The sequence below is a fragment of the Ambystoma mexicanum genome, chromosome 5q (assembly GCF_040938575.1).
Source record: "Ambystoma mexicanum isolate Mex_15411 chromosome 5q, UKY_AmexF1_1, whole genome shotgun sequence".
NCBI classification, from domain to species: Eukaryota; Metazoa; Chordata; class Amphibia; order Caudata; family Ambystomatidae; genus Ambystoma; species Ambystoma mexicanum.
In genome coordinates this window covers 160,582,036-160,604,523 of record NC_090933.1, presented here as the reverse complement: position 1 = coordinate 160,604,523, position 22,488 = coordinate 160,582,036, and the positions used below count along the sequence as shown (strand labels likewise).

At 46.3% G+C, this 22,488-nt stretch overlaps 1 protein-coding gene across 2 annotated transcripts in view; it reads left to right on the top strand.

Annotated features, from left to right (window-relative positions):
* The window catches only part of LAMA1 (laminin subunit alpha 1), a 679,286-nt gene that overhangs the window by 527,625 nt on the left and 129,173 nt on the right, over window positions 1–22,488 (top strand). For both annotated transcript variants that reach the window (XM_069620697.1, XM_069620696.1), the window contains exons 47-48: window positions 5,816–5,966; window positions 6,421–6,545. In XM_069620697.1, the coding sequence (XP_069476798.1) occupies window positions 5,816–5,966; window positions 6,421–6,545 (276 nt within the window). The remainder of the gene's footprint in view (window positions 1–5,815; window positions 5,967–6,420; window positions 6,546–22,488) is intronic.

Genomic DNA, 22,488 nt, shown 5'->3' with positions numbered 1-22,488 from the left:
TTTGCCATGCCGCTCACACCCAGGACCAGACACCAGCTCCCCACGCTACACTGGTTCACTAGAATACCTGGATAACAGGTCTGCAGGAACAACGGTGGCACACCTTCACACCCACTAGTCCAAGGGCTGAAACATCACTCACAGTCTTTGGAAATCAGGCAGCCCAGCAGTGCTTCACCGGGCCCGACGCAGGAAGGGATGTCAGGTCTCTTCAGGAGTCTTCTTAGGATCTTCTTTTGTCTGTTTGTCTACAAGTGTTTCTTGGCTCTAACGCTGATCTGAAGAAATGGCTGCAGGAGCCCTCTTCTTATCCAAAAATCAGCCTGGCAGCAAGTCCAAGCCCACTAAGGATCTGCACCATTCAAACAGCCAGTAGTTGTCCAATCAGGGAAAACTATTGGTTTCACTCATGCCCCACACCTAGACTCTGAGTCCATGGATGTGGAATGGGAAAAGATAGACCCACCCCCTTCCTGGGCCACACACACACACACACAAAGGCAGCACTAGTCCACGGAAGCAGCAGCTTTCCTGGGTAAGTACTTGACCTTATATGGAATCTCCTGGCCTGGCAAGCCAGGAAGAAGTCAAAACTACAATATGGCCAAAGAACAAGCAAACATTTCGTGGCACTGCCATTTTAGGACACTAGCCACGTTTAGTAGTCATACGCAGTAAACGCGAATGTGCACATTAGAAATAACAACACTTTTTTACAAATATATCCGCTGCCACCAACTTGTCTTTACGCACTTATAAAAGTAACCAAAGATCCCAAGTATAAAAAGCTAAGGTGGTACAAACATATCACCAATGCACTGCATCGTAAGATGCTTTGTGCAATGTTAAAAAGTTAGAAAAAAATGTAAAAGATAAAAGGGAAACAAAGTTGCCCAATATTGATTGTCGGAAGGACTGATCAGTTTCCCGCTAGAAATGAGCAAGAGGCAAAGGAAGTGAAGCTGAAGGCTCTGGTGCCGTTCAAAAGGTCAGAACACCTTAAAAAGTGAAAAAACAAAGCAACAATATTGGGGGTCCATTGCAACTATGGACGGAATGTTGCCAAGAGATCAATTTTTCCTAACAGCTGTCTTCCTGTTTTTTCCTCCTGGTCTGAGCACCTGGAGGTAGGGGTCCTCTGTCATCCTGAAGGGTGGTGTAACACCACTACCCCACCTCTCATCCATATTGGCTCACCTCCATTCTTACCTCAATTATGGGACTGTTTTCTGCTGGCTGGTTGTACCATTTTGCCTTCCAAGCAATCCTGCCCGATACCTTCTACTTTGTTGCTTCTACTCTGGGCTGCTACGTCACCATCCTGGGAAGGCCGGTTCTTCTTCTTTTGGGTCACCTGGATTGTGGCTGGTCCGTGGTGCGAGTCCCTGAATACCAGATCCTGTCACTTGACCTGTGGAAGAAGCTTTGTACTAACAGATCTATGGGCCTCATTACGACCCAGGCGGCCACGTAATTAACAGTGGCGGTAAGGGACTGGCACCGTTCATTACGGGCTGCCCTATTACGAGGACTGCTGTGGGTCCTGTTAAGGAACGCCTGGTCAGACCAGGCGTCTTTAGCGGGACCGCTAGCAGTCCAGGATGCTAACAACGGGCCCGTTATTAACGGGCCCGTTGTTAGCATCCTCCCGATTCCCATTGAGCCCTATGTACCGGGTCCGGGTCCCGCGAAAGGGATTTACCTGGCCCTCCAAGGTCGGAATGGCCCGGTAGGTCCCCTTTGGCGGGACCCGGACCTGGAACCCGGTATGGAGGTAGCCATGCCACTTTTAGCGGCATGGCTACCTCCATACTCGTACTGAGGCCCTATGTCTTTTAATCACCTACTATAATATCTGTCCTAAAAGTCGTCTGGAAATGATTTCATGCCTAAATCTCGGCTTCCAGCAGTCAAGATATAATTGTGAAACAATAAAAAAGGGGTGCAAGCCCCCCCTTAACTGCCCAAATAACACTCCACTCCCACAACTGCCTTTAATTAAACTTTTTAGTTGGCCCTAAAACTACTTGTTTACTCAGCACATGTAATCAAATCGATTACTGTTCATATTGTTGCATGTAGACGCCAGTGACCAGTAGAGGGAAGCGAAGCTCCATGAATGTCGGCAGCAGAGCCGAGATTGTGAATAAATGAAAGAAGGATCTAACGAGGAAAAAAAGACATTTACTCCCGATGTGGGCGAACAAGGGACTGGATACCGTACTTACCAGGTTGTTTTTGCAGTTCACAAGCCAAGTCCTTTGAAACTGGCAGTGTGAGTGTCCCTGTGTCCTGGTCTGGTGGGTTATTTAACAGATTTCCCATCATGCATCCCGTGGATCTGGTAACAGTGCTGTTCTGCAGATCCCCTCTTTCATTGTTCTCCATTGACTTTCAGCTGTGCCCCATCAATGAAGCAATTTGCAAATATGCCCCTGAGAGCACCTAACTCTCAAGGACTAGGTTGCCCCAGGGTTCAGTGGCAGTTCCTGGCAATTATAGTGGGGCACTGCTGTACCCCAGAAGCGTCTGCGCCAAAAAGTCAAACCTTGTTTCCTCAGAGACTGAGCAGGATATGGATGTTGCAGTGAGGAAGGACATTCCTGAAAAGAGACCTCTTAGCAAAGTCATTTGTCTCCCCACTCGTGCAGAATAGGGCTAACAGGTTCTGGCAGAGGGCTAGCTAATCTATACAAAAATTAAATAACAGAACATATGATGATGGCACTGCCTGTCAAAGAGAGTTCATGTTATTGTTGTGTGAACCATATGCCAGTCGTTTTGTGAAGTGTTTCTGGATTCAGCCTGGAATCCACACCTGGAAAGCATTCCTGGGATGCAGCCCACAGAGCGGAATTTGGCATCTGCCAGTGACTGGGAGGCTGCCAAAATTGTAAGTGGCTCTCTATGGCATAGCGTGGCAGATCAGCTTACACCTAACTCTTAGAGGGTGAGCAGACACTTGAATAGACACACAACCGAAGACTATCAACACAACATATTTTTAGAAAAATGTGATCTTTTATATAGATTAGTCAGAGGGAACAATTATTACAGTTACAGGGGAGTATTAACTTTTTAAGATAATGGTTTAAAGTAGGAAAAAGTGGTCGAAAGTCTCTTAAAGTTTTTGAAAGTTATACAAAGTTATTTCGGAGGTGGGAATAACTTTTTAAAGATAGGTAAAAGGTTCTCCTAACTTCTCGGAAAGGGCAGAAAGTTTTGTTCTTGGGGGCACCTGGGAATCAAAGACGTACAGTAAGACTTTATCGGGTGACATGTCCGACCAGATTCAGCCCAAGGGTTCCCGTTCCAAACAAGGCAGTCGCATGGACCCCAAGGAGGGACCCCAAGATAAGGATCCTGATGTAGAGGATGCCCACCAGCAGTGCGGGAGAGATGTAAGATGAACCCCAGTTTCCATTCCCTATGTTGAGACGGTGAGCGGTACCAGAGTCGGTCCAGAGACAAGGTTCTCCAGAGGCCCTCAATGGCTTCAGTGATGGTTTGCCACTACAGAGCATAGCACCAGTCACATGGAAGGCAGCTTGTTCCAAGCGACCCACTAATTCTACCAAGCGTCTGAGTCTGCAATTGGAGAAGTAGGTGGAGCTGCCGTTGTAGCCAACCGTGTATGCAATGTTACAGCGACGTCCACAGGCTTAAGACCAGGAATCAGATGAGCGGGTTGACTCAGTAGACACCATGGAAGGAGGATTGGGGCTCAGGACCATCCCAGAAAGCAGCTTGCCACCTGTGAACCCTTTGAGGGGAGGCTTGATAATGTGGCCAGAAAACAAGTCACCTCCCCCAACGCCCCCCCACCCCCCGTGGAGCTTCAGATGGGGAAAATGGAACCAGGGCATTCGTCAGATGTCTCCCGGTGATGAGGATCGAGTCCAGCAGCAATGCATGAGCACCAGAGCATCTGCATCAAAGGGTCTTCTACTTCTGGGTCAGGTAGAATAGGCACAGTCGGGAGTTTCAGGGGTGGGGCGATTGGGCAGAAATGTTGGACCAGCTCTCTGCTGGAGCAGAGCGAAGCAACACTGCTGTCAGTGAGAGAGAGTGTTTCCAATGGATGTCTTGCAGAGCCTGAGATACTTGTGCAGACCTGGAGCCCACTTCCATGAGGAACAGGCTTTCCAAGTGTGCAGAATTGTCTTGAAACAGCGGTGCCATGTGAGAAGGCAAGGGGTGCTTCTTTTATCGCACACAGGAGGTTTGGTTCATCGCCAGTCTTCAATCACGCACCTCGCAATTTATTTGCATCCAGCCTCAGAGGGATAGTCACCCATTTTCCAGTCAGAACTGGTTAAGACTGTTTACCTTCCTCATCTCAGGGATTCACGCATCCCGTGGCCAGCAATGGCCACACCGCCCACCCACCACACACGGGACAAAGGATAGTCATGGGACTCCACTGGAAATTGACTGTTCGAAAAGAGAGACATCTGTTTGAGGAATATGAAGGAGGTGGGCAGAAGACGATCCCAGCTAGCCAAGTGCACAAAGAAAGCTGCCACCCACATGACTATCAGGGAGGATCTACGTGATCCGACTGCGGCTGATTTTGCCGCGTCCGAAATGTTTGCATGTGAAATGTACGAATCACAAAAGGTTTGTACATTTCCCATGCAAACACATGTTCATAACCCCTACATACCCATACCTCAACCCACACCCACGACACACACCCGCCCACAAACCTCGACCCACACCCCCAACATACCCACACCCCACTTACCTGACATCTGTGTCCCTGCAGTGCCAGTTCCCTTTCACTTCCGTGATCGGGAACCGGCGCCACAGGCTCCTTTTCTTTTAATTTTTTTGTTTTTTATGGAGCTGCAGGGGTTTCCCCCGCAACCACCGCTCAGTATACTGTAAAGTATAGTGAGCAGGGTGTTGCTGGGGACACCCCCGCAGCTCCTGTTTTTTTTTTTCTTTCGGGTGTGATGCGGCAGACACCCCAGCAGCCCCCGCAGTCTTTTTTTTCCATATTTACCTACAGTGCTACCAACAAAGGTTCGAACTTTTGGTGTCCGAACCTTTGGTGGTAGCATTTTTCTGTCTTTTTGTACGGTCGGACCTTTTGTTTTCGGTCCGATCATACAATTCCTATCAGGGAAGGGATTGGGAGGTGTTGGGTTTTGTTTGGAATAGGTAATACAGTAGAGGTCAGTGAGGAATGAGTCTAGGTGATTGTACACAGAAGCCTGAGTGCTGTTGACCAACATTAGCACAGTATCTCGAATGTGAAGTGTTGCATCACAGGTGCTTCACTGAGAGCGAAACCTTTTCAAAGCTGAGGTGTTGTGGTCTGAATTATTCTCAGGCTGGAAGTAGCCACCCCATCTTCGTGTGTCTGTATGGCCCTCAGTGGCACCCCAATGAGGAATGATGTACATATCGGATGCTCCCCCAAACCCCCAGGTTGCTTGTAGGTGCCTTGCTGCCAATTGGTCACCCTCGACCTCCCTTGTTAGCTCCCTGCACCTTTTTCTCTGCTTCCCTCACTGTGTTCTTCCCCCTATGATTGTAAAGTGCTCTGTTGCCTCCCAAAGCTGGGTCTGTGCTAAAAAAATACCATGACAATAATAATAATAATAATAATACAGTGTACTGAAATTAATACGGAATATGTCCCATGGCTTCTGCTGCAATAAAGCCTTTCCGATGAATAAACTATTCTAAGTTTCAGACTTTTGAAGAGGGTGCATTTTAAGCTCACCTCATATAAGCATTATAATGTACACTTCCATGAACTAACAGCAAAACATATGTGTTGTCTTTTTTTCAATGTGGTGTGTAGGTTTGGAAAGACAGGCACACTGAGCGTGAACGAAATTAAATCCACTCAGAAACCACTAGTGAAAACGGCAACCGCCACAGGAACCTCAACCATATTGGATGTGGACAAATCAACTCTAATGTTTGTGGGAGGATTAGGAGGACAAATTAAGGTAGGATCTTGGCTGTGAACGGGCCGCCTCATGATTGTAGCGGTATCCGTCAAATATGCAGTATTGTAAATACCATTTGTTTTTAAACTACCTTATAGGTATGAATTTGGGTCAGGTGAGATATTGACTGCATGGGGTACATAGCAAGCATTGCCTGGGGTAAATATGGGTTATTACCTCCTACTGAATTTTTTTTGTAATCTGTGTGTTAAATATCCTATCAAATTTCCACTCCTAAATGGGTGCTGTTTTAAAACTATAAGCATTATTTAAAATGCCACATGTTTTTATGGTTCCCACCTCGGTATGGCTGTCAAATCAGAAAATCGCCCATAACGCACCACTGAAAATGACAAGAAACCTTGTCCGGGTGGTACATTATTTGCCTAAATCTTGACAAATGTATTTATTTTTTAGTGTGCTTTTCTTATGGGTTTTCCACTTTATTTGATAGAAATCACCAGCAGTTAAGGTGACCCATTTTAGGGGCTGTGTGGAAGACGTATCATTGAATGGCAAACCCATCGGTCTCTGGAACTACATCGAAAGGGAAGGAAAATGTGGTGGATGCCATGAAAGGTAATAGCAACTAGTGTTTTCTTTCTTTTTTGAATACTTTTACGCTTTCCATGGGGCTTAGCAGTAAGTTGCTTGTTATATATGCACTGGAACGATCACCAGGCATGTTGGCTTCATTTACCCGTGGTATTTAGAGCAATGCATAGGTATTCTAGATCCATTTGCTGTTTCTAATTAACTATAAATGTTGGTGGAAACCCCAAATTTCTTGCCTATTGTGGTAGCACCATAAACTTCTTTCTGCACTTTTTGTGATGCTCTCGACCCTTTTCCCCAGTGACCCCTATCCAGAACTCACTGGAGATGAACATTGTTACCTTTTGTGTGCCCTCGGGATACCTTAAATCTCACAAGGTGTGTGTACGACGAAGGTGCCCCTTAGTAGCTCTGGACAAGTAGCCTCGCCCAGGCATTGTGCTCACATTAATGGTTGGAATTCCAATTTTGGAGTTTATTCTGTCCGATTGTATAGGACACCTTTTTTGTGGGGTTGTCTAGTTATCTGACTTTATTTGTTGTGTTCAGAGAGACTTCTAGTAAAGTCCCCTGCCACTGTAACACTTTTTGATGTTCTGTTCTAGGGTAGCCCTATGCTTTTTTTAAGTCAGAATTCCTGTTTTGGGGATTCTATGACCACTTTTTGGGGTTGCTTAACTTTGTGCTTTTCCTTATGTCTTGTTTTGTTCATTGACTTTTTTTTGGTGGCCAGAGGGATTTCTCCAGAAGCCCCCCCTTTCATTACATTCCTTTTTACCTAATATAAGATATATAGTATTGGGTCAACCCTAAGGTGTACAGTACCCGGGGAGCCTCTAATGTTCCCCATTTTTGCCTGAGGGTAATTTTAGCACCCTACACTGGTTTTACGGGCTAGGTTGGTGGCAGCTGTACTTTATTTTTGTCTGCACTAGGGGTGCAAGCCATTTCACCAATCCGAAGAAGAACTTAGAAGCCTGCTGCAACTCCCGGACCGTTGGTTTGCCCGGTGAAATCCTGCTGCAGTGCAGAAGCTCTGTATTTGCCTCTACTAGAGAAGACCTGCAAAGGACGACTTCTCCCCTTGGATTGGTGGGACCAATCAACCCCAAGACAAGCTCATCTGGAAATCCTCTCTGAGCTGGCTGTACTTCCATTGCTGCTGCAGGAACCGATTGCCAGGGTAAGGAACACCAGAATCGAGTGAGTGTCTAAGTTGGATCCGAGCTCTAGGAAGATCCTTCGGACTCCCATGAAGCAGGACTGACCAAGCCTGGGCCCCCTCAACAGAGTGCTGGACCCCAGATGTGAGGAAAGTCCATAGTGGTATCCGAGAACCGCTGTGGTGCTATTTGTAAGGGTCACGAGAAGCTGAAACCGCAAAGTGCAGCTGATCGGAAGTTTGCCCATTGCTGCCACTGACCTTCAATTCTTAGTGCAGGAGCCCCCAGACATCCTCCCTCTTGTCCCCATGACTGAGACCCAGGAATAACATGATCTGTAGACCTACACAGGAAGAGAAGCCAGCTGGAACCAATTTCTTCTAACCAAAGGTACTGTAAAACTTGGGGGACTTACCTCCTGTTGTGTAGCCTTGCTAGTTCTCAGTTGAGACTTGTCTTGGTTGCTTTTGCAGAGTTGATTGCAGCTTTGCCCCTCACAAGCCTCCCAGCTTGTGGCCCTACAATGATTTCATTTTATACAAAAACTTCTAAAACATTGTGCAAGACTTTTTACCTACCTGGAAGAAGTGCTTCAACTCACCTAGACATTTGCTCAACTAACATTGGCTGTCCTAGCTCCCCAAACGACTCTTCTTACCTCTGACTTTGTGCTTTGCCTTTCCCTGAGAAAAGTGTTAATTTACTTTGCATTGGAGGGTTCAAAAAGTACTTACCTGCTTACGAATATTTGTTAACCATTGTTTTATTCCCTCATCTTCTCCTTTTGACACTAACCGCAGTATTGCTCTAAATGTACCTGTGGTATATTGATGTCCACAGTGTCCTGGGTATTTAAGTCACATCAGGGTGTAGGAATAATCTGTGTGCCATCCCAAATGGGTATTTACTGATTTAAAGAAACTGAGTGTGTATTTTGAAGTATATTTTTGTGTTACTTATATATTGCTCCCTTCTAAAGAAGGCTTATTCAACTGACTCTTAAATAAAATAATAATTGTTTAATCAAAAAACCTTGAGTGTAAGTGTTTATTTGGATACTTCTCACTGTGAATCTCTGGGTAATAACACTACAGCTCACATTGACCCCTCTTGAGATAAGCCTGGCTGCTCAGTCACTCTACCAACTTGTGTAGTGCATGCTTATACCAAAGGTTCGGTTAACTATTGCCTAGAGGTCAAGGCTAGTGCAGTATCCCGCAGGGTACTGCATACAATCTTGCCTAACATTCAGGTTTGAAAAAACATTAATCTACCACTGTAATGCTTGCCCCTGTGTCTCTGATGGCAGGGGTCTCCTGACCATTTACAAATACACTGTCCTTATATTCTTTTGTGTTATCTGGTATGAGGTGTACACATCCACATTCTCTTGTTCCCACAGACCCAGGGACACTAAAGATACACTGGCTTCAACTCCAATGGGGTCATAAGCCAGTAATTGAAAGTTTCCACTTGCCATTTGAACTTCTCCCTCAGGGATGAAGGCTAAGGACGCAGCGTGGACCCCCGAATGTTTACCCTTACATCTGGGATCCCCTTTCACCTGAGCTACAGACCCACATGCAAAACATTTCCCAGATGTTCTCTGGAATGGGGGTTTCTGTTGACCTCCCTCTGGTTTGGCACCAGAGGTTTCACTAGACTTACCAGGTTTCCCATGGAATGTACCCTTGCTATGTTTGTGGCCCTCTTTTGGATGTTTGGAATTAGAATTCTCCTTTCCCTCTTCCTTGTGCTGTTTCCCCTCTTCCTTTTTGTGAATTGCCCCATGGCCCTTGTGAGTGGCCCTGTTGGCTACCCACAAGTCAGTAGCCTGTGCTAACTTTGTGGGATCAATCTCCTTTGAGTCAGCCAAGTGCTGTCTCCGCTCAGGAGAGCAGGCATCAAAAATAGATTATAACAACAAAATATTCCCCAGTCCTTCAAAGGAGTTCACTCTGTAACCCTTAAAGCAACCATCTAAGTTCTTTTAATCACTCACACACCCAGGTAGCCCAAGGGGTCCATCAGTCTTTTCGAAGGGTCCTAAACATCTTAAGGTGCTGGGAAGGAATTTTCCCAAATCTGGCTATTAATGCCAGCTTCACTGATTCATATTTGTTAGGGAAAATTCTCAGAAATGTGCTAATTCCCTTCTACCTTAGAGACCCCAGCTCTTTTTGCTGGACTTAAAAACTTTTAATTTCTAAATTGGAGAGAGTGACACCTTTTTCCCACTCTCTCATGTATGTTTCTGTGATTTGGACTCTGTGTTTATTTTGACTTTGGAGTCTGACAAACTCCATAGGCATCATCTTTACATTGTGACACAAAGCACCTTCAGTGCAGTGACACAGAGAAGTCTCTTAGATTTCCCCAAGGTTTAAATACCTTCTCTTTGTGAAACTACTGTTTCCAGGAGCAGTGAAGTGAAATTGACTTTACTTACATTTTGTAACTTTCTAAACCCAGCACACACTATCTTACCATAGGGTGCTGGAGGGGTTACTTCTGAGTATCCCTTTTGTCTAGTTTCTCATGTAACATTTTTATGTTACCTTTTCTACAATTAATGGCTGGTGTCAGTGGTTTACTTTTTACCACCATTGTGTGTTTTTACCGCAGGCTGCAATTGCAGCTGCAGTAAGGCACCCATGGGTGCCCATTTTGTCAAAATGGCCCTGGTCTTGTTTTTCCGCCATTTCTTGTTGGAAAGGTCCTTCTTGAGATGTACTCTGCACGCCAAACCAGGTTTGGTCCCTGTTAGGGAGAATTCTCATACAAGTGCTAATTCCATTCACCTTAGAGACTCCCAGCAACTTTGCTGGATTTTGGGGACTTGATTTCTTTACCTGGAAAGAGTGTGAGCCTTTTTTTCCCACTCTTTCATATATTTTGATGTGTGTTTTACATTTGTGTTCTTTGATTATGGAGTTTTAGATAACTCCATAGGCATCATCTTTTCATGTATGTCACACAGCACCCTCAGTGCAGTGACACAGGGATGTCTTTTAGAATTCCCAAAGGTTTAAATACCTTCTCTGGGATAAACTACTGTTTCCCAGAGAATGTAAAGTGAAATTGACTTTACTATTCTTTCCAAATTCATAGACCCAAAACACACCATCTTACAATGGAGTGCTGGAGGGGTTACATAGTATCCCCTGTGTCTAAATGCTCATGTACCAGTCAAATGCTACCCTTTCCTATTGAAAAGGCTGGTGGCAGTGGTTTTACAATTAACTACCATGATTTTTTCCGACCGTGAACACTGATAGCTAAAAATCACGGTAGCCATGTTTTTCAAGATGGCGCCTTAAGCTCCTTTGTTTAAACAGGTCCCGGTCTTCTTTTTTCGCCATTTCATTTTGGAAAGGTCCTTCTAGTGTTTGTGTCTGTGTGCCAAACCAGGTTTGGTCCCTTTGTTCGTGTGCCTTTGGCAGGCTTCAGGACTGGAGACCGCCTCTGGTGTCTGAGTGTCTGGGGTGGGCAGGAAGTGAGGGAGGTGCCCGAAACTCCCTGTGCTTAGTCTCCTAGGAGACCCAAATGCACTCTGGTGTGATTTGCTGGCTGACTGTCCAGCAAGGACAGCCACCCTGCTGGGTGAGTGACTGCTAGGCTGGAATGAAAGGGAGAAATCTGTTTAAAAGGCAAGTCTCTTGAACTGGAAAGCAGAGTCGACCACTGGAACGAAAGAACCCGAAGACGAGCTAGAAGAGGACAGCTGCTGCAACTGCTGGACCGTTTGTTTGCCCAGTGAAGCCCTGCTGCAGGTCCGAATCGCCAAACTCCATTCGACAGAGAAGCTCCTTCAAGGACGGCTTCTTCGTTTGAGTTGGTGGGACCAATCAACTCATAAGACACCTGGATACCATTCTCAAGGCTGGTTAGTATTAACCAGGGAGAGGGACACGAGTTTGTGTTCTTGAATCTACAGCTACTGGAACTGAAGTGACTCCACCTTGTTTGCTTTCTTTAACGATCCCGTGCAGTGCTGGAGTCCCTCGACGTCCTCATGACTGAGGCTCAGGAACAGCGAGATCTGCAGGAACTGCCAGGAACCACGACTTCAGAAACATTGGTTTCTTCAAACAAAAGAACTGTGCCAACCCGATTGAGAGAACGCCACTCTCGCAGTGAAAGTTCGTGAAACTTTCCCAACTTGCAGGCCTAATCAGCTTGTGACCCGACAAATGATTCTTTTTCGTCTAAACTACTTCTGAGAACTTTTGCAAAGACTATACCATTTGATAGCAGAACTGCTCTTTCCTATCCAGAACACTAGTCCATTGACTTTGGCCTGGCCTAATGTCCTGCATTGAACTCTTCTGGTGAACTGAAACTATTTGCACTGTTTATTAAGTATGTTTGATCTATTCTACTTACTTGTGTCCTTTTTGCTCACTGCTAAGTAACTGAACTGCCATTTGGCTCCTATTTCAGGGGAGCTCAAACTGTCTCAAAAGCTTAGAGTTTTGTATTGAAGTGTATTGGTACATAATATTAAGTTGCCTCCTTCTAGTGAAATGTTTTCTAAATGATTGTGTAATAAATTAATAAGTGTTTTTAGCAAGAAACCTTGAGTGTAAGTATTTACTTGAACTACTGTGATTGAAAGTCCTCTGTGTAACTACTTTTACTGCTCACATTCACTCTTGAGATAAGCCTGACTGCTCAGCTTGCTACCAAAAACGTTATGGTACAGACTTATACCAAAGGTTGGTTTGGCTAACACCTGTAGTCCTAATTGTGTGTAGTGGTCCCAGAGGGTACTGCCTGCAATTCTTCATAACAGTCCCTTTGTTCATTTTGTCTTTGGCGGGATTCACAAGTGAATCCCACCTCTGGCTCCAGCGTGTCTGGCAGGGGCAGGAAGTGAGGGAGGTGCCCGAAACTCCTGGTGCTTAGTCTCCTTGGTTACAGGAATGCACCCAAGTGTGAATGGCTGGAGGGTTGTCCTTGGAGGACAGCCACCCTGCTGTGTGATGGACAGCTAGGTTGCGAATGAATGGGAGAAACCTGCATAAAATGCAAGGCTTTTTGGCTTGGAAGGTAGAGTCGACCACTGGACGAAGGAATCTGAAGAACTTGGAAGAGATGCCTGCTGTAACTCCTGGACCATTGGTTTGCCCGGTGAAACCCGTCTGCTGTGCTGAAGCTCCAAATTTGCCTCCACTAGAGAAGACCTGCAAAGGACGACTTCTCCCTTTGAGTTGGGACCAATCAACTCCAAAGTAAGCCCATCTGGACATCCTCTCGAAGCTGGTTGTACTTCGTGGGGTCGATTAGAAAAAGAGTTTAAGCACAGCAGCAGGGCTTCACCAGGCAATACAAAGGTCCAGGAGGATGCAGCAAGCTTTGTTCACGGTTTCTTTGTCGGGTTGTTCTTCCCAGTGGTCGACTCTGTCTTCAGTCCCAAAACCATGCCTTTTAAGCAAGTTTCTCCCATTCGTGCACAGCCTAGCTGTCACTCAAACAGCAGGGTGGCTTCCAGCCAGCCAATGAGGACTGGGTGCATTCAGGCATTCCTAAAGATAAAGGACAGGGAAGTTTCGGGAACCTCCCTCACTTCCTGCCCTTCCAGACACACTGGAGCGAGAGGCGGGTTTCAGTACTGAAGCCTGCCAAAGGCAAAATGTGCAAAGGGCTCAAACATGGCTTGGCGTGCAGAGCAAAACCCAAGAAAGATCTCACAACTGGAAAATGCTGAAAAAAAGAAGACCAGGGCCATTTTCACAAAATGGTCACCCATGGGTGCTATACTGCAGCTGAGGATTCAGCCTGCGATAGAAAAGCACAATGGTAGGAAAATTAAACCACTGCCACCAGCCATTTAAAGTAGTGAGGGTAACATAATAAATGTTACATGAGGAGGTAGGAAAAGGGGCTACTAAGTAACCCCCCAGCACTCAACATAATATGGTGTGTACTGGACCTAGTAAGAGAAAAGGTAAGTAAAGTCAATTTCACTTTACTATTCTTGGGAACAGTAGTTCACACAAGAAAATGTATTTAAACCTTATGAGAAATCTAAAGGATTTCTCTGTGACGCTGCACTGAAGGTGCAAGTCCTAAAGGAACTGGATGAGAGGACTCCCAATCACAAGAACACCACAAAGCTTTACATAAATCACAAAAGCACGGAGGAAGAGTTGCAACAAGAAGACTTCAGGATCTGCAGCCAAAAACCTGGTAGTTGAATTCCTTTATCACGAAGACTGAAGACAGGGCGCTAGAAGGGCTTTGCAGCAGGGATCATGGAGTTGGCTCCAGGAAAGAGTTTTTTTGTGGATGGATGCGGCTCTGTTGTTTTGGTGCCCTTTTCAGGAGCCAGAAGAAGACTGAATATCAGCAATAGGATTCTGGTAGCTTGTAAGGACCAGCACTCTGGGGAGGGGACTTTTCAGACTTGATTCACGTCTCTGAAGAATCAGCAGGATGCCACCAAAGTTTCCGCTCGATTAGGAATTCGGAAGACCATGCACTGCACGATGGCTCAAGGTCCCAGGGTACTGTGTATTGCTGCACCGCAAGGTCGCAGCACGATGAGGGAGTGCTCAAAAAGTAGGTCCTCTTGAGTCTAGTGGATCTCACCAGGGTCTCGGTCAGGTACATCCTTTTCGGGAACCCCAGGCCAATTGGAAGGAATGGTAACAGCAGGCTCAAGTTACATAGCAGGCTCTCTGATCGCTGGAAATAGATACGGCCGTCGTTGCTTCATCTTCCTGTTCGGTTTCAGCTCAGTGGTCAACTTGTCAACAGCTTCCAGGTTCAGAGTTTTTATCAGGAACTGATTGCAGATGACTGCAGTACCACTGAATTCTCTCCCTGCATTATACAGCAAGAGACGGTCTGGCAGTCCAATCTGGACAGCCAGCCCCCCACTGGGAATTTGTTTCTTTCAGGCAAGATGAAAGAGAAAGGGCTGCAGAGTTTTGGACTCCTCTCTCGCATCCTGCCTTTCCAGACACTCTGAGCTGGGAATCAACAGGATTCCTGCTGAAGACCAAACAGCCACTGAGGTTGTTCCCACCTAGAAGGGCAGGGCAAGACCTCAGAAACAGCAAGCACACAAGGAAAGGCGAACAAAGGTGCCCAACATTTTAGCAAAATGGTGGCCCTTCTGTGCATTACCGATGCTGAATTAACAGCCTGCAAGTAATGTAGACTACAATTTCAGTTACACTGCCACCAGCCATTCAAGAAAACTTGCAATTGTAAGGAAATGTTACATGTATCCCCCAGCACTTCACATAAGGTGGTGTGTCCTGGCTCACTATATAACATGTAATGGGGGATGAAAATCCCTGTTTACTACTTGGGAACTGTAGTTCACCCAAGCACATGGAAGAGAAATTAACAGGGTAGCCCATAGGGACAACCCAGCCTAAGCCCAAACATTGTAGGAAACTATAACTTCAGCCATACACTATGGAAAGACATAAAAAGGTCACCCAGGAGACGTCCTTTTCAGCGTTCCTCTGTTGCATAGGAAACGGGGTCAGGACAGCAGTGGTCGCTTCACAGTGTTGCAAAGGGTCTGCGGGCATCTCTGTTCGTCTTCCTCAGTTTCTTCAGTTTCCAGTGGTCGACTTGCCTTTAACCTCAGGAACCTCACATTTTATTCAGTTTAAGCACACACTCCACTGCAATCTCTCTCAGCAGTCTATAGAAAGGAGAGGGTGGCTGTCCAATCGGGACAGCCAGACTCCCAGTGGGAGCTGGTTCCATTCAGGCACTAAGGCAGACAAAAAGCAGGGTAGTGATAAACTCCTCCCCCACTTGCTGCCTGCCCAGACACACTGGAGCCTAGAAGCGGCACCCACAGGTTCACACCAAAGGCAAAACACACACACAGACCTCCCCTCCCAGAGTGGTAGAAGAAGGGTTAACAAAGAACAACCATGCTAAAAATGGTGAAGAAAGAAGCCACCAAGTTAGTACTTCGGTGACCCTATTGTGCACAACCGGGACTGTGAAAGCTTAAGGCTTAACTCCCCTGTAAAAAGAACACGTCAGATACAAAAATAAATGCAAAATGGCGGTCCACAGAAATGGAAGGAAAGGTGAAGTAAAGAGGAGTAAGCAATGCCCTTTCTCCCCACAGTACATTAGATTAGCAGAACTGTTTGTGGATGGATTCTCCTCTGGATAGCAGCACTGGACCCGGTCTACAGATTCCTTGGTCTGGCGACGAAAGGCTGGACTCTGATCAGGATTTCTCAGCAGCAGTCTCAAGTGTGGACCCCTGGCACATATTTCTTCAGCTTCTCTGGTCAGTCTGCAATTTTGGCACCTTTTCTGCAGCACCAACAAAGGACACGATTTGCCGGTCAAACCTCGTTGATTCCTGGAGTCCTGCACTCTGGTGAGGGGACGTGGATGTTAGGCAGAAACCTGTGCAGTTCCCTTAGGGACCACTGCAGTAAACCCACTTGGTAGCAGTCTGTACCACACAGATTCACTTGGTAGCTGTGGCTGAGCAGTCAGACTTCCCTCAAGAAGAGTTAGGCAGTATCCAGAGCATACAAAATAGGTACAGAAATACAGTAGCACAAGCAAACACTGACCAGAGCTTGGGTGTAAAAGTATATACTTATTTATTTAACACACTCTTATAAAACACACTAGCTCTAAATTGGTAAGATAAGTTCAAAACACAATCACTGTTATCATATGTACATCCCTGATTACTTGTTGGACATGTCTTAGTTAACACCACTTATTTCCAGACAGAGGTGAGCCGGCCGGCTCACCACTTGGGCCATTCACACAAGAGTGCGACTTGAGTTACCAAGGTAACTCAGTCCAGGGTGCCTAAACCCCCTCCCACACCCCCTATGGTACCCAGACAGAGTGGCACCACTTTTGGAGGCTTCTGTGGAGAAGCCCGCCAAAAAGTGGAACAAAGGGCTCGACTTGGGTTGGAGTCACAGAAGAGAACACAAATGCCATTTTAGAATCGAGTTCTGGCAAAAAATACCAACCAGTGGATTAATATTAAATAAATAAACCGGTGGTATGTTCGAGGCTATAAGAATTAAATAATTAAAGTTGGTAGCCTCGAACAATGGGAAAATCCCATAGAGATATATTCGCGTTCGAATATAAAAAGTAGTATCCACTGCCACCAGCCAAAACTCGATCAGGGGGGAAGGAGACGTGCCCCCTCGAACAACAGACCCCGGGGCAATCGAATTGCCCCGACCAGTACGTCCACAATATGATGGTTTGTACTGGTTTCTGTTCATAATTTGGGACTAGCAAAGCCAATGGTGACTTTACATGCCCTGGGAGACAGTAGTCAGTCCCAGGGTATGGAGTCTATGTTGGGGGGTCGCTACGACACCCCTGGGTTACGGCACGGAGGGTGCTGTGTAACCCACATCAAAAAAACACATGAGACCCTATGGAGTAAAAGACCCCATAGCCCATAAAACACATGGAAAGTTAAAGGAACACCTCAAATCATGTCTAAGAGTGGGAGCAAAAGAATCTCACTCTTAGCAGGAGAGAAAAAAATAAACCCCAAAAATACAGCAAAGCTGCTGGGGGACTCACTAGGTTTGGGAAATTAGCCTTGCAGAGAATTCTCCCTAACACTCCCTCCCTCCTCCCCCCCCAGACTAAGCGACCGGAGGATTTAATCCATTCCTGGATGAATCTCATACCTCTAGTCGGTTACAAACACCCTAGAGAGACCATCAGCATTTTGGTGGAGACACCCTAACTTATGTTCAGTGGTAGAGTGAAAGGTTTTCCTTTGTAAGCTATATGACCTACAAACCCTTTGAGGAACATCAGTCTTTTTAAAGTTATAGGGGATCTGGTTGACCAGTCCGTCAGAAGTTATTACAACTTCTGAACCTGTTAGGCTTTTTCAAAGGGTCCTTATAAAGGATTCCCTTAGATCTAGAGGGGCCTCCAGAGGTCCTCCCCACCTCTCTGTTGGGAGAAGGTTGGGTTTTAGGCCTCTTGGTTGGAGGGGATGGAGATAAGCAAGGTACATGCTTCTCCTTCCTCTGAGATCTACATTTACCTACTTTAGGGGTTTCCCCCTTAAGACTAGGAATTGGGTTGGAGTCTTCTGTGGAAGGTCCAACAGTCTGAAGGTTTTTGGCTTTAGACTTTTCTTTTCTAGTTTTCCACCAGCACTGAGAATTACCAGTTCTCTTAGGCCTAGTTAGGGTTCCAGTAGGTCTATCCACCTCTTCCTCAGAAGCAGGGGGAGTCACAGACTCTATAACTGGGGGAACAATGATGGAGCTTGGTTGGGGCTCCCATTTCCCTAACATGTTAACCTGAAATTTGCCTGGGTCAGAGGTCAACTTACCAACACCAGGGCTTGGAGTGGGGTTCTCAGTAGAGGTTCCCACGGGTTTAGAGTGGTTCCTTAAGGTGGCCTCTCTAGCCAATTTGGTTTGGTTCTGGGTCTCCATACTGGGAGGTCTGGGGTACTGGATACTACTCCTAGAGTTCTTAGATCATTCCCCAACCGGACTCTCCCAGGCACCTCAGTCTGAACACTGACAGGAATCAACACTGTCAAGTCATTACACTGAATGAGGGCTGGTAGAATTGGAACCATTTGGACAGGGCCTCCAGACATCTTAGTGGGACCTTTGGGTGCCTTAGCAACATCCTCAGGCCTGAAAAAGCTTTCATCCACTACTGCTCTGCTGGCCCCAGAGTCTCGCCTGGCAGGAGTATGCTGGCCATTGACAAGAACACTGTCCATATAATAAACTTTATAGTTTTCTGGTATGGAATTGTACACACTTCTATTCTGATCACTAACCAGACCCATGGACTCTACTGTTACACTTGCTTGAAGACCCAAAGGTTCTTCAGCAAAGACTTCAAAGTGAGCACTAGCCATTTGGACTTCCTCCTGAGGAGTGAAGGCTAAGGAGACTGTGCTGATCCCTGCAGGTTCATCCTTACACCTGGGATCTCCTTTGATGTGGCCAGAGGCCCCACAGAGATAGCATGTTCCAAATGCTCTCTGAAAGGGTGGCTTGGCCTGACCTCCTTCTGGTTTGTGACCAGAAGGTACACTACTCTGATTTGGTTTTCCTTGTGGTTTACCCTTATTGTTCTGTTTGGGGCCCTCTTTGGGATTGGAATTATTAGAATTCTCTTTGGAGTCCTTTTTTGGCTGCTTTCCCTCATCCTTTTTCTGAGTTACCCCAGAGTCCTTGTGAGTAGCCCTGTTGGCAACCCACAAGTCAGCAGCCCTAGCTAGTTTCCTGGAATCTAATTCCTTTGAATCAGCCAAGTGCTGTCTGAGCTCAGGAGAGCAGGCATCATAAATTGACTCCAACATCACACGATTCTTCATTCCCTCATAAGTGTTCACCTTGTAACCCTTAATCCATCCCTCCAAGTTCTTCAAACTTTCACTCACCCAGGTAGCCCAAGGGGTACCATCATGCTTTTTGAGGGTCCTAAACCTCTTAAGGTACTGGGAAGGGGTCTTCCCAAATCTAGCTATCAAAGCTAGTTTCACACATTCATAATCCTTCTTATCCTCCTCCCCCAACTCCATTACCACATCAGTTGCAACAGGGAGGAGCCTAGAGAACAACCAGGAAAGTAACTCATTTCCTGTAATGTTCTGGATCCCATGATTATATTCAAACAAACTCAACCAGTCCAACACATCCAACTTAGGTTCATACATACCCACCAACTCCTTAGGCATCCGGGGTCTTTTGGGACTGGAACTCCTAGAGGATTCGGAGAGAGAAGCACTTTCCACAGACAATTTTTTCATTTCTAGCTCATGGTTGAGCTCCATTTCTCCGAGCCTTAGTTCTTGGTGCCGTTGTTCTGTTTGAGCATTAATTCTTTTGAATTCTAATTCAAGCTTCGTTTTTTGTAGTTCCATATACTGAGGATTAAGTGTGGGACCTGGTAAGGGTCCAGTAGGCACAGCTGGCAGGGCAGGTAGAGGCCAAGGGGAGACAACGCTAACATCTTCCACCTCCTCTTCTGCTTCTGACTCCAAGTTATCAATACTAACATTCATATCAATATCATTGCTGTTATCTAAAGTTGCTGGAGTGGTAGGTTCCTCTGAACCACCATCCAGACTTTGGTTTGCTAACAACCTTTCTATTAGCTCCATTTTCTTGCCTTTAGTCAGGAGATTCTTATGCTTACACAGAACTCTTAAACAATCAGTAGTTTTTGTAGCAAGGGACTCTTGACTATAACTTTCCATAGTTGACAGGTTTTTAGAAAATACTTCTTTTAGTGCTAAGCTTTGTGGTTAGTTGCACTAAGGTACCTTTAAGCACACTAAAATGTATACTCAATACAAATCCCACCGCTGTACACCAGTGTTAGGCAGAAACCTGTGCAGTTCCCTTAGGGACCACTGCAAAATATTTAAGAATACAGGTGTTTGGCAGTAAACCCACTTGGTAGCAGTCTGTACCACACAGATTCACTTGGTAGCTGTGGCTGAGCAGTCAGACTTCCCTCAAGAAGAGTTAGGCAGTATCCAGAGCATACAAAATAGGTACAGAAATACAGTAGCACAAGCAAACACTGACCAGAGCTTGGGTGTAAAAGTATACACTTATTTATTTAACACACTCTTATAAAACACACTAGCACTAAATTGGTAAGATACGTTCAAAACACAATCACTATTATCATATGTACATCCCTGATTACTTGTTGGACAAGTCTTAGTTAACACCACTTATTTCCAGACAGAGGTGAGCGCTTAACGTTCGATGGCACTCCAACAAGTTAAATAAAAAGGGAGGGAAAAGCAGAATAATGGAAGCATTTTAAAGAACCACAGCAAGTTTAGGAAGGCTCAGTCTACTGGTGAGCAAGGATGTTTAGGCGCCAGGCCCACTTTCAAGGGAGCCGGGCGGAAGATGCCCAAGATCAGACAGTTACACAGAGTCTTCGAAGTTTATGGAGGTAGTTCGAAAAAGGTTTAGTTCAGTGCAGAAAAGTTAGCTAAGGTGTCCCAGGCTAACCCAGGTTCGAGAGACGAGGATTTAATACACCCCGTTCAAACGGTTGCAGGTGAAGCCAGGCGGAACACGGTACCTTAAATGGAGAGGATCCTCCAGCGGGGACAGTTGTTCCTGGCAGCGGGTGCAAGTCACAGCGTCGTCCAGAGGAAGAGAAGATCTCGTCGTGGAGGAAGGATGAAGGTCGTTGCACTGCCAGGGAAGAAACCAGCCGCGGAGTTCTCCGGTACAAAGGTACTACCCTTTCGGTTTGCGGTAGTGGTGAAAACGTGGTATCCCGGTTGCCGGGGTGCTTGGCACAGGCAAGGCGGCCACGAGATGCTCCAGGAAGGCGAAAAGAAGGTAGACTGGTTATCTCCACCAGTCGAAGGAAGAAGACTCTCCGGGCTGGAGATCTCCTCTGTCGTTGGGAAAAGTGGTGAGACGGTTCAGCAGGGCTCCACCGGTGGTGTCGTCATTGCAGGCCGGCAAAGCTTCTCCCTCCTCGGATTCTTAGATCCTGTGGTGACTTCTCAAGTTCCAGTCCCCAAAGCCCTGCTTTTATGCAGCACACCCCCATTCACTTAGCCTAGCTGTCAATCAAACATGCTAAGTGGTGAGCCGGCCGGCTCACCACTTGGGCCAATCACACAAGAGTGCGACTTGAGTTACCAAGGTAACTCAGTCCAGGGTGCCTAAACCCCCTCCCACAGCCCCTGTGGTACCCATACAGAGTGGCACCACTTTTGGAGGCTTCTGTGGAGAAGCCCGCCAAAAAGTGGAACAAAGGGCTCGACTTGGGTTGGAGTCACAGAAGAGAACACAAACGCCATTTTAGAATCGAGTTCTGGCAAAAAAATACCAACTGGTGAATTAATATTAAATAAATAAACCGGCGGTATGTTCGAGGCTATAAGAATTAAATAATTAAAGTTGGTAGCCTCGAACAATGGGAAAATCCCATAGAGATATATTCGCGGTCGAATATAAAAAGTAGTATCCACTGCCACCAGCCAAAACTCGATCGGGGGGGACGGAGACGTGCCCCCTCGAACAACAGACCCCGGGGCAATCGAATTGCCCCGACCAGTACATCCACAATATGATGGTTTGTACTGGTTTCTGTTCATAATTTGGGACTAGCAAAGCCAATGGTGACTTTACATGCCCTGGGAGACAGTAGTCAGTCCCAGGGTATGGAGTCTATGTTGGGGGGTCGCTACGACTCCCCTGGGTTACGGCACGGAGGGTGCTGTGTAACCCACATCAAAAAAACACATGAGACCCTATGGAGTAAAAGACCCCATAGCCCATAAAACACATGGAAAGTTAAAGGAACACCTCAAATCATGTCTAAGAGTGGGAGCAAAAGAATCTCACTTTTAGCAGGAGAGAAAAAAATAAACCCCAAAAATCCAGCAAAGCTGCTGAGGGACTCACTAGGTTTGGGAAATTAGCCTTACAGAGAATTCTCCCTAACAGTGGATGAGTCAGATTGTGTCTATAGAGGGTCACCTGGAGTTCAGCAAAGACTTTGACTTATTCGGCTTTGGCAAGATGATGTGCTACAATTGGGTCAGAGGTCTCCTGGTATTCACGGTTCGCAGCTCTGGAACACCACAGCACCTCGGTAGATGTCTCAGATTGTAGTTCCATAGGGCTGGTTGGTCCTACCAGCCAAAGGGAAGGAGTCATCCTCTTCAGAGTTCTTCTGTCACAAAGAAAATGGGGTCAGGACAGCAGTGGTCGCTTTACTGTGTTGTAAAGGGTCTGCAGGCATCTCTGGTCGTCTTCTTCGGTTACTTCAGTTTCCATTGGTCGACTTTC